The following is a 15138-nucleotide window of genomic DNA, read 5'->3' on the forward strand; positions in this document are numbered from 1 at the left end:
AAAAAAAATGGTTCTACCATGAATCAGCTTCAATCTGGCCTTTCTCTCCTCTTCTAAGGGAATAAACATAACTATTTTATATAATCTGTCAGACCTTGAACAGTCTAACCAAACTACACTTTCCAAACCCACCTTTTAATGCCAGGTCCCCTACACCTGCCCTGAAGACCACATTCTTCATTTTTGTCCCCACTGACCTCTCCTCTAGAATATTCTGTTCTCTGCAAATCTTAGCAATTAAATATTACTACCCATTATATAAAACCTTCACTGGGAGTACCAAACAAAAGAGCCCCAATTTCCTCCGTGGGACACAGAAAGAACAAGGTCACCAAAAGGGGCCGGTCACGCGAGAGCAGTCCTATCATTCATTTAGTATTTGACTTTAGACAAGTTGCTTGATTTTGCTCAGCTCACTTTTTACAACTCCTTGAAATGGGGTAATGCCCATCATGCAGGGTATTACGGTAAGAGGTGCAGTTAAAGTTCCAGTGGGGTAGGGGCTACACATTGGTCTGCTGGCCGCAGGGTCAGCAGTTAAAAACCACCAGCTGCTCCGAGAGAGAAAGAGGCTACTTTCTACTCCTGTAATGTTAGTCTCAGAAACCCACAGGGGCAGTTCAGCCCTGTTCTATGGGGTCGTGATTAGTCAGAATTGACTCATTGGCAGTGTTAGAACATTTAGAAGGGTCTATTTTAAATGACTCTCATGTTACAAGCTATTATCTCATTATTTCCTATATTCCTACCTTACCCTTTTCTAACCAACTTTTATTCCTTCTTAAAGAACATTCTCTTTGTTGCTATCATTATCTGTATTTTTTAGATGGGGAGGCTGGGGACCCACAAGCTTATGTAGCTTACTCTAGGACAGTAAATAGGGCCCCTGGTGGCATCATGGGTTACAAGTTGGGCTACTAATAACAAGGTCAGCAGTTCGATGCCACCAGCTTGCCCCAAGGGAGAAAGATGAGGCTTTCTACTCCTGTAACGGGTGGCAGTCTTGGAAACCTACAAGGTGGTTCTATTGTCGTAGAGAGTGGCTGTGTGTCAGAATCAATTAGATGTATGTGAGTTTCTAGGCCAAGTAGTGAGCGATTGTGGAGCTGAAATGTGGGCTTAGCTCAAGCTCCTTTTCAAAAGCCCTATCCTATACTGACTAAATCTGGCTTTCTCTGGAAGCAAATATGAGGATGAGGGAGTGAAATAGGAAAGGAGGGAAAGGTAATTGAGTGGTACTGAACCCCACAGGTACCCTTGAGAGGGGCAAAAGGTAGCACCGACTCATTGACTAGTTAGCCATTGGTCAGCTAACCAACACACTCCCTGCACTGTGGGCTGAGCACGCCGAGTGCAAAGGTGGTTCCTTCTGGTATCCCACCCTGGGCCATGCAGGCGGAAGCAAGCGATCCAGGGCCACAGGAGGGCCTGCCCATTGCACCTGTGAAAATCTGGCCCAAATCTGTACAGAACCGGCTAGCACAGCAGCCACAAGAGCTAAGAAGACTGAAGTAGTGTACAAGAGCTGTGCAAATCAGAAATAGTAACCGGGGTCTTAAAGGTATCTCTCAAAACAAGCAGTCATCTAAGTGAGGTGTCAGCTAAGTCCACATGAAAGGAGTATACCAGTCTGCATGATTCAAGGATTATAAATAATAAAACCCAAGGTCAGAGAAGGGAATTGTATTAGAGCTTAAATTCTGGGCACCTGGTTTGCAGGATTTGAATGACAGTGAAGGTCCAAAATCCATTTAGAATCACCATATGGATTAAGCCTCCATTAAACTCCCTCAGACCCTTGACTTGGGATGTGAATAGACTTGCCCTCACACAGAGAGCACTGGAAAGTGGATTGCTGCATATCTAGTTAGGTTCGAATTGAACATAGCATCGAGAAGCTACTGCCTCTGCCGCAGGAGAGCCATGGGTCAGGCGGCCTAGGTTTCACAGCTCTTCAAAACATTGCGCAGGACCAGCCATGCTTTTAAAAATGATGTCAGAGCACTGGCAGCAGCCAGAAAAAAGATAAATGAAGAATTCAAAAATAATAAAAGTGAGACATCGCCTAAGAAAATAGCAGAGTATCGGTTCCTAGAAAAGACCTTCTTGTAGAAAATGTGCCTACTGTGATCCGCCAACTCAGAACAGTGACTCTCCTAGGAAGGGGGCAAGCAGTGTGCTGTGTAATTTAGAAAGATAGAACGCTGGAAAAAGTTTAAAAAAAAAATTGAACATAGTGTCTATTTGTTTTCCCTTTTGACTAATTTTTAATCTGTTCTAGTTTCTATTATCTTCTTCTTTCTTTTGGATTGATGTTTTTGTTTTTTTTTGTTGTTATTGTTGGGGTTTCTAAAATGTTTTGCTTTATATGAAATCCAGGATAGGTAATCCATAGAGATAGTAACTGGATTAATAGTTCCTTAGAGTTATGACAAGGAAGGTTGGGGGAGAAATGGGACACTAATAATAAAGGTTACAAGAATGAAATATTCTAAAATTGTGGTGATAGTTGCACAACTTTAAATTAAAAAATTTTTTAATAAATCTTTTTTTGGGGGCTCTTACAGCTCTCATCACAATCCAGATATTCATCCATGATGTCAAGCACATTTGTCCATTTGTTGCCATCATTTTCAAAACATTTTCTTTCTACTTGAGCCCTTGATATCAGCTCCTCATTCCACCCCCCTTCCCTCATGAACCCCTCATAATTTATAATTTTTTCCCCCCATGTCTCACACTGACCACTGTCTCCCTTCACCCACTTTTCTGTTGTCCATGCCTCTAGGAAGGGGTTATATGTAGATCATTGTGACTGGTTCCCCCTTTCTCCTCCCACCTTCCCCTTCTGGTATTACAGTTCTTATAACCATCCATACATCCACTATGTCAAGCACATTTGTCCATATGTTGCCATCATCCTTTACAAAACATTATCTTTCTACTTGAGCCTTTGGTATCAGCTCATTTTCCCCCTCTCCTGAACCCTTGATAAATTATAAATTATTTTCATATCTTACAGTTTGACGTCTCCCTTCACCCATGTTTCTGTTGTTTGTCAACCTGGATGTGGGCGGTGGGGAGAGGGTTATACATTGATCATTGCGATTGGTTCCCCCTTTATCCCTCCACCTTCCCCTTACCCACATGGTATTGCTATTCCCATTATTGTTCCTGAAGGGTTTATCTGTGGGTCCCCTTAGGGTCCTGGAGTCCGTGTGTCAAGAGCTCTCATCTGTACCAGTGTACATGCTCTGGTCTAGCCAGATTTGTAAAGTAGAACTGGGGTCATGATAGTGGGGGGCCGCAAGCATTAATGAACTAGAGGAATGTTGTGTTTTAGTCAGTGCTATACTGCACCCTGGCCTGCCCATTTCTTCCTTGTCACCCTTCTGTGAGGGGATGTCCAATAGTCTACAGATAGGCTTTGGGTCTCCACTCTGCCCCACCTCCTTTGCATCAATGATTGTTTGGGGTCTTCTGATGCCTAATGCCAAATCCTGTTGACACCTCGTGATCACACAGACTGGTGTGCTTCTTCCATGTGGGCTTTGTTGCTTCCTAGGTAGGTGGCCGCTTGTTTATCTTCAAGCCTTTAATACCCCAAATTTTATATCATTTAATATATCTTGTCTTCAGCAATGCTGTTGGAAAGGTGAGCATCACATAATGCCAGGTTATTAGAACAAAGTGTTCTTACACTGAGGGAGTACTTGAGTAGAGGCCCCATGTCCATTGACCGCATAACTTTTAAAATATGTTTACACCATTGGATTGTGTAGTATGTGAATTATATGCCAGTAATTTTTTTAAGGGTGTGCAGAACTTGGGAGATGGGAACATGGGAGATAAAGGAATCAATCAGTGGGTGTTGAAAAGTACTGTCACCAAGATAATTTTCCAGACTTTCACTTTAATGGGAAGATGAAGCACTTGCATCTGTATATTTTAAGTGTACTCAGTGCAAGAAGGTGTCTAATGTATAAAGGATTCTCATCCCAGCTCCTTTTTAAGGTCTAGCTTTATGGGAAGGTTCAGGCTCACCTAAATGTCCTGAAATATGTCAACTAGATGATTATGGGAAAGCTCCTTTCTTAATCCACAGACTAGGAAGTGTTGTCATTATACAGGTGACTTGGTATCTTACCTTTCATCAGACAGGTTAGTCCTAGAAATGATTCTGCAACAGTTTCAGCTTTGCCAGATCATCTTCAGAAGGAAGCTACTTGTTGCCTTGGGGCTGTGTGTGTGTAACTTTATCTTTTGAACTCATAAATTTAGATAGTTTAGATATTGGGATGTAACATCATCCCCTCAGGGATCATATAAGACTTTTCTTGGTGGGCAAAGTTAGCCAGCTAAGGAAGTTATCTAAACTCATTTGAAACAGATTACCTATCACATTTCAGTAAAATATAATAGTATTTCATGGATACCAAGATCATTTGTATTCTTAAGACATTTAGGCTAAGTCAAGGTAGGGTAGTTCAATTAAAAAAAAAATCCGCCATGTTAAATTCTAGATGTGGCCCTTGGGCAAGTGAAGCTCTCCCAGGCGCCATCCTGTCATCCATAAAATGAAGCCAGCAGTTGTTTACAAAGTTACTGCTAGGATTAAATGCCATTTTGTATGTGAAAGGATATTGCTAGGATTAAATGCCATTTTGTATGTAAAAGGATCAAGCCTAGACATACACATGGGTTTTATTTGACTTTAATAAATTGGTTCAAAGCGATTAAGAGATTCATAGAGAGCTGGTGGCAAAAATTCAGATTTTGAACCCAGGGAGACCTTGTGGCAGGGCTGGGCTGATTGTTTGCTCCAGCGAGTCTACCCTTTATCTCTCCACAGAGGCTGTAGGTGATTAGAAAAGACAGACTCTCATTAGCTAGGAGCTCATGTCCACGGCTTTCCTATTTCATCTGGATGTCTGGCACCAAGGAGGAATTGCTGTCCTGGGTGCTATATTTTATGTAATAAACACGTTAAGAGAAATGACAAGTTGTAACTTCCCTTGGTGGAAATTTGTGCACAGGGCTTTACCACCTATCACACTTCCTAGTTCTACTTAGAAGGCTTACCATTTACTTGACAGTATACACGTCTAGTCTCCGCCTCCTCCGTAATTATTCTGCCTATGATGTCACTGCAAAGAAGCCACACTGCTCACCAGCATCTTCATTTATCCCAGTGGTTCTCAACCTTCCTGATGCGTGGCCCTTTCACATAGTTCCTCAGGTTGTGGTCACCCCGACCATAAAATTATTTTTGTTGCTACTTCATAGCTGTCATTTTGCTACTGTGTAATGAATCCGGTGACCCCTGTGAAAGGGCCGTTCAATCCCCAAAGGGGTCGAGACCCACAGGTCGAGAACCACTGACTTAGCCGTTCACACTTATATCTATAGTATATTGTTTCAAATGTATCTTCACACTTCACCTAATTCTCAACCAACTCCTCTTAACTAGTCTTCCCTGCAGTTCACAGTGAGGGCACCAAGGGTCATAGCAATGAAATCACTTCCAAGGTCTGCAAGCCAGTGGAATGAAACCAGAAAACAAAAGCAGGTTCTGGATTCAGGCTCGGATCCGATGTACAGTGCCCCCTCCCATCCAAGATCATTGTATCCAGTAACAAGGGGTAGCGGTGAAATTAATTTGCCTTTTGTTGAGATTACAAGCAATATTTTAAAAGGAAATAATATATTTTTCACAGCTTGCATGACTACAATATTGCACTGGTGTAATACTGGGTACTTACAAATTGTAAGGAGACGGTGGGTCAGGACGAAATGAAGGAAAATAAATGACTCTTACTCTTCTGATGTCTTTCAAGATGAACATCTCAATCATCAAGCAAAAGCAACCACAAGCAAGACGCTTTCTCCAATATAAATATATGTACATATAGACAGAGTCAAGGGATCAGGATTCAGGTTTGCCAATTTTATTGAACCAATAAAATTCCTACTAATAACAATGAAATAAATTTCTGCAAGTATAAATGTGATACAGTTTAACAAAACCCATTGTTCTGTACCTATAAATAGATTTTCAAAATGTCATAAAAAGTGCAGTATGAATTGTTAACATGTTAATACAGTTCCTTTATTTCCAATGTGTTTTGTCTTGATTCACTAACAGTTCCTTCTGCATCTGTTCAAATAATATTACCCATCCCTAAAAAAAAAAAAAAGCATTAAAGTCCTAGAATAGTACACAAAAACTGATCCATTCAGGTCAGCTTTAGTCAGAATCGTGACATCAGCAACATAAGAAAAACAAAACCTACTTATACCAAAAAAACCCCAAAACTGCTGACTCACAGGGAGGGTGTAAAGTGGAGAAGGCTTAGGTGGTTAACTACCTCACACTACATCTACAGCAGAGTCTGGTTTGCCAGAACAAAGTTTAAAGTGGCTGTTGATCAAGTTTGCTATTTTCAGAATTGAAACTACAAATACAAGACCACCGGTTGACACGGGAGCTTGTGTGAACCCTAAATTGCATCAATGATCTAGTGATAAAAGCTTATTCTAATTTAAAATCTTATATAGTAAGAGACTGATACATATAGCAGTCTTAAAAGATCACGTCATCCGCCTCACATCAGTCCAAAGTCACGTGCTTTGTGAAAAAGTTCAACAACAAAAAAGTTACAGTAACAAAGCACAGGACTGCCAAGGCAAAACATCACAGCTTCTGATTACATTGAATAAAGAGTACCAAGGAACACAAAAGATAATTCTGTATTAATACTGATGAATTAAAGAACTATAATAGACGTTTCACAGCATGCTACATATATCGCTCACAACGTAAGGATAAAATGACGTCTAAAACTGAAAGTCAAGAGTTGGCAATCTGATTTTGTGTGCAATTCAGCTACAGACTCTTAATATATACATTCATTATGTAGCTGCCCTGCAAAAATCAGGGTTTCAAAAAAAGATTTCAAGTTCGAATCCTATTTCATTAGCTAAAGGATACATCCAGTTCTTCCATGACCAGGAAAGCTATTTTCCGGTTTGAAGGACCTAATCTGAGCAAGGGCATGCTCCCAGTTGACTGGCCAGACCGCTTGCTTGCCTTGCCTTCCTCAGGCTGCATGTGGACGCGCCTATTCTACTAGCATTGAGAAGATGCCAAACTAGGATATGGTTTGTTTTCTGTGTCTGTCTTGTTTCAGGGTGAAAAGCGTAGAGGTGAAAAGAAAGAGGATGATGAAACTGACATCTTTGCAGAAAAGAGAGATGGATGCAAAGGAAAAGATTTGCGCTAGAATGTTTCGGATCACTGTCCTTGCTGGACAAGGGTACCGTTTAACTCTGAACTTAGGGTTCAGAGAACCAGTGAAATTTGGAAAGGAGAGAAACAGTCTCTCAACATTATAAAGGAAGGAAACTTCTACATCCAACCAACCGACAGGTTTGCTTTATCCCACCACGTGACCTGGCCTTATCGGAGACAGGCGTCTGATTAAGTAGCGCTATATACTCACTGTCCTTCAGTATGTATCACAATGCATGTACTTAACTGATCAGGGCTCAGGACTAATGGTGAAGGATTAAAGACCAGTGTTCTCACACTCGCTTTAGCTCTCTCCTTTCTGTAGAAATTATACATTCATTTTTAAGAGGCTCAATGGAGGAGGCAATAAAATAAGACGACTTTAGGAAAATTTACAGACCAAACAATTCTATTTTTCATCATCAGACCGACCAGTGTTCACTGTTGTCCTACGAGCTGTCACAGGGGCACTTGTTCTAAAGATGACCGTTGAGGGTGCGGGGTCTTCTGGCAGAGATGTCCCTACATTCGGAGGAGACTCACTGCTTACTGTTTCCTCTCCCCACCCTCAACGTTTGTTCTCTTTCGTTTCTCTACTTTATGGTGGGACTGTCATAACTAGGCTAAGACTAGAATGAATGCTTCTTGGCGTAATGTACTAAAGACTGCCTTACCTCCGTGATGAAGGCTCATCTCTAATAGGCCATCACCTCCCTCCCAGCCCTCCAAGGCATCTGACACGCTGACTCTGGCTCTGCTGTCAGGCTGGGTTGGCCACGAATGAAAATGGAGACGTCCAAACAAACGCGACTGCAGCTCACACTACGCTACACTTTCAAACAGGGCTGTGATTTATCGTCAGGGCCAACAGCCACCTGCAGATAAACCCTCCCCGTGGTAGGAAACCGACTGAGAAGCTCTTTGCCATCTATGAACATTTAGTGCACATTGGCTGGGGAAGACAGGCTGGCCTTTCTCCCTTCCCAGCTCCATAGCCACTCTGTCTGGCTGCATCTACAGTACACGCGGCCTCCCAGGGGGCTAAGCGTACAGAGGCGATGCACACTCCCCTTTCATGCCAGAGTACTTGCTTTTCCCTCCCCAAGGGAATGGGGGAAATCAGGGTTAGAGTCCCAGTCTAACATGGGAAAGCCTGATCTAACCCCATGCATCTAATTTTGTGGTATTTTATCCTTCCTGTAGGTCAAATGGGCTTCTGTGTTCTGGTTGGGATGGGGGTGGGGGTGGGGGCAGCTAAACACTACTTTTCATACGGGTCCTTGTCTTAAAATGTGTGTCGAGGTCCCAGCTTTAATAAAGCTGTCTGAAACAGCATTCATTTGGATAACAGGAATTGCCGGTTCCATGGAAGGGCTATAGATAGATCAATCTGGATTGCCAGGGAATTATAACTTTACATTCAGATAACTTGGGTTAACATCAATATTCATAACCTAATATAGATCGAAGTTAGAATGGCAATTCACTCACTTTAAAATCTGGTTAAGTGCTAAATTCTGCATGGTAGAAATAGTTCAATTTCTCAATCACATATAAATATAAAGATTTCTACTTTGATAGAAGGCAAAAATCTTTTTTAATGATTTCTTTAAAATATGGAAGTAGTATGAGTGAACGAGAGAGAGTAAATCCATGAAAAGATTGGATACTCAACATTTACAGGCTCTTTGGGATGAGGTAGAGGATAACAAAGATATTTTGGCAGCTGGGAACAGAGTACAATGGTATGTGATGGACAAGAACGACACTGGTGCTGAGTTAACATCTGTTGTCTGGGCTAAGGGGTGGCCAAAAGAAATGTGGTGGGGGAGGGGCTCATAGGGGACCATGATGAAGCCATATTCTTAATGGATGGAGAAAAACTACCTCAGACACACGAATGCTGGTGACTATCAGCAGGTGGCTGGTGATGTTTGGTTTGGACTCTGAAAGGCATACAGACCAGGATTGGCTAAGGGAGGGGGAGGCGAGAGGATATGTAGAGGTTGAGGCACTTGGGAGGAAGAGAAAGCAGGCTAGAGAGGGTGGGCTGGATGCAGGTTAGGAGCTCCCACGTCTGAGCAGGTATGAGGACAGCCACCCTCTCAGAATGATGCCCCATGGGTTCTTTGAGAACTTTTCTTCCCTACAGGGCTCTGCCTCCATCTATACCTCTACTTCTATATCCGTTTCACCCCAGGCGATTTCTGTTCCAGGTCTCACCTGGGCAGAACCCTGCAAAGGATGGCAGACTCGCATTGAATTTCGCCCCACTGAGCCGTGGGCATTTCAGCTCTGTTGACGGAGATAAATACATTCATGTTACAGTACTGCTTTGAAGAATGATGACTTAATTTGATTCTTCAGTCTTCAGAGGGGTAAAACAGAGAAACGGTTTATGCAGACAACCACCTAGATTAAGTTCTTATTGTACAAATCACCTAAATTAAAATTCAATTTGAACAGAGGAGCCACATGTCTTTCAATTTGCTGTTGAACTACATGTTATTAAGAACATTTCATATCCTATTTATGTAACATAAATTGCCTATTGCATACTTCTTGATCCAGGCAAGACCACTGGTTTGCATAAAAGAAGAAAAAGTCCTCTTCCAGAATAAAGAGAAGGGTTTAAGGTCTTGCTCTCAACAGACAGTATGTAGAGTTGTTTTAAAACACAGCTAAGTACAAAATGAGACCTCAGTTTACTGTCGCAGTGCATTTCTGTAACATGCACTGAACCACTTTCCACTGACTAATTGCCCTTAGAACTTAAAAGACTCATACCATCACATATGAATGCATTTGGAACAAAAATGGAACTATTTGTAGATGTCCTTGTTTGCTGATAACTTTATTTTCTTGTGGATAAAATCCTAAGCCAGTATCCCCCCTGTACCCCAATCTCCAAACTCTATAAAGACAAGGAAGCAGCGGCGGCTGTGGATGATTAAACTCACTAGGCAATACCCTAAGACAATGAAAGCAGGGTCTGGTTCAAGTGTGATTCGATGTGGAGCTCAGGGTGAGCCTTCTATTCTGCCACAGCCCCATGGTGCTCTTCCCTTGGTTTAGAGCCGTGAGGAAGGGCAAGCCCATGTCCCGATTCCATGCCCGCTTGCGGTCACCTCGTCCATTCCAACTCACGGAGACCCTGCAGTCAGAGTAGAACTTCCCCTTTGGGTTTTCGAGGTCAGAATCTACCTTAGTTTCTTTTATTTTAAAATTTCCCAAATGGGACAAAGAGTCTTCCTGAGACTGGGAAAATATTCTTCATTCTAACAGGTGAAGAAGGTAGTAAGAAGTCCTGCCTCGGGCTTCCTTCATCGCGAAGAGTCTCCCTGCGGACACCTAATGTGAAGGGTCCAGTGAGCCATGTGCCGGGCCAAATTCTCACTTGAGTGATCAGGCTAAGGAGCAGATTTACTTTTGGATGGGAGACGGCTCCGCTAGTTCTTAAGGTGATCTGCGAAATCAAGAATTACAATTGAAGCCGGAGAACGTGTTCTTCCAGCAAGAACCAGTACCCAGACATCACTCCAGGACAGACATCAGTGGATTACTACACAACCTGTCACGTGATAAGCAACGAAGATAAAGGAGTCACATTCACACGTGCTACTGAATGTGACACTTGCACATTTAAGTTTGGCACAATGTGAGCCCACGGTGAAGGTTAGCGTGTCGTATAATCTTACCGTCACACGAATTGAACCAGACAACTCGTTTAAAAAATAGCACATTTGAATATAAAAGGCTATACTATAAATGACTACATATTAATTCAATACTCTTGAAAAACACCACCCTGGGAAACCGCATTAGAACTTCAAGTTTGCATCAGAGAGAGGGGTTGAACAGCAAACTCGCTGCGAAATGGTATTCAAAACCTGGCATGCTGTGCACGCTGCGTCTTAGGGTGCTTTTGCACCAGCAGACATCGATTTTTCTAGGCAGGTTCAGAGATTCACAAATACAATTGTTTTTGTGTCTAGTTCCAAGTCAATTTAAGTTTCCTGATTCTTGACGAGACCAATGCTGAGCTCGAAAGAAATGCAGCTAGGAAAGAGATCTAGTGAAGGCACTAAACAGTTCCAGAACCCACATCCCAGCCAGTTCTATTCTGGAGGAGGAATGGAAAAAAAAGAAAAAGGAAAGGAAAGAAAAACAACACATGCACAGCACAAGCTAGGTGGCCTTTTCGTTACTGAAACCTTGTTTCCCGTTTTGGTAAAGAGCTCATATGGTGTTCTATGAGCACTGCTCCTCCTTTTCCAAAGTATGTCAAAGTCATTTTTCAGCCTGTCATCCCGTTCACCTGCACAAAAATACATCCAACTACTCACTGAAAGAAATCTAGTTTAAAAGCAAATGTCAAAAATAAAGATAACCTCAACTTGGAAGTCCTGACGTTAGGAAATCAAATGGACATTTACGTTGCTGTCTAAGTTTTTTGCCTTTCTCCTAAATACTTTCTTTGTACTTGATTCATTACCAGTATAACGTGATATTGGACTACATCAATAGAGAGTATGTGCAATGGAAAAAAACCCAGAAGAGATCTGGCATAAGTTCTTTAAATAATCTCTTGAAATAAACTACCCTGTCCCTCAAAAAATATTAGTGATCCCCCCCCCCCTCACATGAAGATTTCAAATAAGATCCTGGAATTGAAAACAATGCAGAAATACCTTACAGTAATAGATGTATAATCAATCATCTTTCTTTTTCCTTATCTGGAACAAGATCTGAAAGGAAGCACCCTAATGTGTTCTACCAGAAAGGAATGACCAAAATGACTGAACAAAACGAATCCACGTTTCTTTTAAGAGAGTAAACGAGTCTTAAGTAACAACCAAGTCTGAATGAAATCATTGCGGGTCTCCAATGGAAAATCTTAGCTACCGGTATACTGTTTACTGTGTGGGGTCGTTTTAAATATTAGCATGCACGTGTAAAGTCAAGTCACCCTCGATTAGCTTCCGTGTCCCAGCAGTGCAGTCTTGTGTCTTACTGGGTCCTTGTAAGCGTCTCTTTAGGCACTTCACTGTTTCATGAACAAAATATAAATTAAAGCTATAAACACATTGTGTTGTGCTCTCTGAGAATAGTCTAATCAAGCAATAGAAACCAATGCAAAAATGTGACTTTTTGGCCACTTTTTCTTCTTCCCCTATGACTTTTTAACCAGCTGTCTAAAGAGATTTTTCTGGGCAAGGGGCTGCTTTGGCATTATGAAAATAAAATGTTGTTTAAACCCAGGCAGGAAGTTAGAAATGAAAAATAAAGAAGGGGGAGGAAACACAAAACAATATCTTTGTGCAATAAAGAAATTTTGTTCAAATTTGAACAAAATTTCTTTATGGCTAAATTCAGAAAGACTTCTGCAGTGGCAAAGCCAGGGGAGAAGAATTATGCATTTCTCTCCACGTATTGCACTCTTTGCATTGTTGTTGCTCTGCTGTTCCACCCACCGATGCATAGAAACACAATGTCTCCCTTTGAATAATAAACGGTTTAATTGACTATAAGCAGGAAATTATGGTATGTCATTTCTAAAAGCCTAACAGGAAAAATATAGGCATTTTAACCTTCCTTTGCTTAAAATGTAGAAAGAAAAAGAATAAAGGAGGAGAAGAAAGAAAGGAAAAAAAACAGCTAGGAGAAAGAAAAAATGTGCAAGGAAACTTTTTGGTCTGTCTTGTGTGGGCGCAGTCTGACAAGGACCAGCCGGGTGAGCTGTGAGCAGGACTGCGTGTGCTTATGGGTAACAGAGGGGGGCTGAGGGTTACGTCAGTGCAGGGAGGATTGTGCACAACTCCACTTCTAATATGTGCATCTGATATGGAACGCTGACACTTGTTTCAGAAGAGAAAGAAAATAGCTAATTTGGCATTTCAGTAGCATGCTACAGAATCATCATGATTAATTTCACATTAAAGTATGGACAATGGCTGTATCACATTTCACGTTATTGTCGACAGAAGTCAAAACCAAACAAAATGAAAGGAAAACAAAAGGAAAACAGTGCCTGACAAATAAATCTCCTGGGGACACAGATGTGTCTGTTGAGCAGCTTGGTCCAACAGCGCATGCCTCTCCTCTACCAGATTTAGGACACAGCATTACCACTTTACCGTGGCCAGGGGGCCCATTCGGAGTTAAATTCCAACATCTGAAAGTCGAACAGATTGTAAGCGCATTCTTTTTTTTCCTTTCCTGTTTGTTTTTTGCTTTTTAACTTAAAAACAAAAAACAGAAACACAAGCAAAAACCCAAAGTGAAGAAGGGATAAAAAGAGAAGTACACAAACACACAGACCCAACAACGCTGAAGTTAAGCATTAACAAACCAGGTTCATGATTTATGGTCAGTCTACACTCCCACTAGACACGATGCAAAGCAGTGCTCCTCAGTACTGTTTCTGCAGTTGTTAGTAATGTTAAGCATCAAGAAAAAATAAACAACAAAAAAACACATCATTGCACATTACGGCCGCAAACAAAACCGGCTAAACTTTGACACTAGAGCATTGGATAATTTTTGATGCTACATCACAAACAGCTTCTGATGCCTCTCGGATGTGAAACGGTCTCGCAGAGCATACGACATCGACGGCTCGGTCCCTGGGGACCCTCAGGTCAGATGCCGGGTGATGGCCCGAAGAGCGTACAGAAGCTCCGCTTGCATCCGTGCCTCCATTAGCAGTAAGTTTACGTGGACCTGGAAACAGAAATGTCGTCCACTTAGTAAGCGGTAATCCTGCGTGCACACAGATAGATGTGCAGACACACGGGCTTGGGCTTAGTTATGCGTGTACTTATGCAGCACTCACAAGGGATCTGTCATCAGTTAAAAAAAAAAATCTTGGTGAGCAGTAAAGACAACGATCAAGCCTAAAAACCCCAATACTTTTGTTAGAATATACTTTGTAGGGAAAGCCCAACTACATTTTCAGCTGTGAGATAAGATTAATGTTTGTAAATGATAATTTTCCTATAAATTATACTTTCCCCCACTAGCTATAAAATTTCATGTGGCTAGAAATCAGTCCTACACTTTTTACAATCTATGTTTATGACCTCAAAAAGCTTTTTTAAAAGTTTGTATTATTTATCTGAAAGATACCAAAATCAAACCAAACTGCTATCAAATTTCAGACTCACAGCAACCATATGAGGCAGGGGAGAGCCATCCTTTACGGTTTTTGAGACTTTACATCCTTACAAAAGCAGGCAGCCTCATCTTTCTCCAGGGGAACTACTGGTGGGTTTGAACCACTGACTCTGTGGTTAGCAGCTCAATGCACAGCCACCACACCACCAAGGGCTCCGGACTGGAAAGATACTCAGGTAAGAGTTGGAAGCCTGAGGAAGCATCTAATCTGTTACATATGTGCAGGTTTTCCAGAACCGATTAGAGAAAGTCATGGGCATGTACTTCTCAGCTGATAAGTTAAAATGAACATCCATGTTTTAAACTTTTATTATGAAGACTAGGCTATGATAATATAGTTAAATTTTTAATCTTTTTATAAAGGTTAGTAAGTGTTGGATGTATTTTCCTGACAAATGAGAGCCATTTCTAGATAGTACATTTCAAAATCTAGTGCAAGCACATGTAGGAGCATGCAGGCCCACCAGGGAAGGGTGCCGGAGACCCAGACGGTATCCCCTGATGTGTGAGTGACGGGGAGATTTCGACACATCTGTTAGCTGTATTGAAGCCAAGATCACCCCGTTCCTCAGGAAATGCCAAACTCTGCTGACAAGGACTTGATTCTGACTCACATGGACCTGGTGGGACAGAGTAGAACTGACCCAAAGGGTTTCCAAGGCTATAATCCT

General features: G+C 41.7%; 1 protein-coding gene and 1 pseudogene across 1 annotated transcript in view; one reads left to right on the forward strand and one right to left on the reverse strand.

Annotated features, from left to right (window-relative positions):
- Positions 1-1923: 1923 nt before the first annotated feature.
- Positions 1924-2116, forward strand: LOC115872212 (annotated as a pseudogene).
- Positions 2117-5926: 3810 nt separating this feature from the next.
- Positions 5927-15138, reverse strand: part of SESN3 (sestrin 3) — a 67035-nt gene continuing 57823 nt past the window's right edge. Inside the window, exon 10 of the mRNA XM_004709016.2 lies at positions 5927-14014. Coding sequence (XP_004709073.1) covers positions 13928-14014 — 87 coding nt within the window. The 3' untranslated portion in view covers positions 5927-13927. The remainder of the gene's footprint in view (positions 14015-15138) is intronic.

Source organism: Echinops telfairi, unplaced genomic scaffold (assembly GCF_000313985.2).
Source record: "Echinops telfairi isolate 266 unplaced genomic scaffold, ASM31398v2 ScPeMD7_7421;HRSCAF=8459, whole genome shotgun sequence".
In the NCBI taxonomy this organism is placed as follows: Eukaryota; Metazoa; Chordata; class Mammalia; order Afrosoricida; family Tenrecidae; genus Echinops; species Echinops telfairi.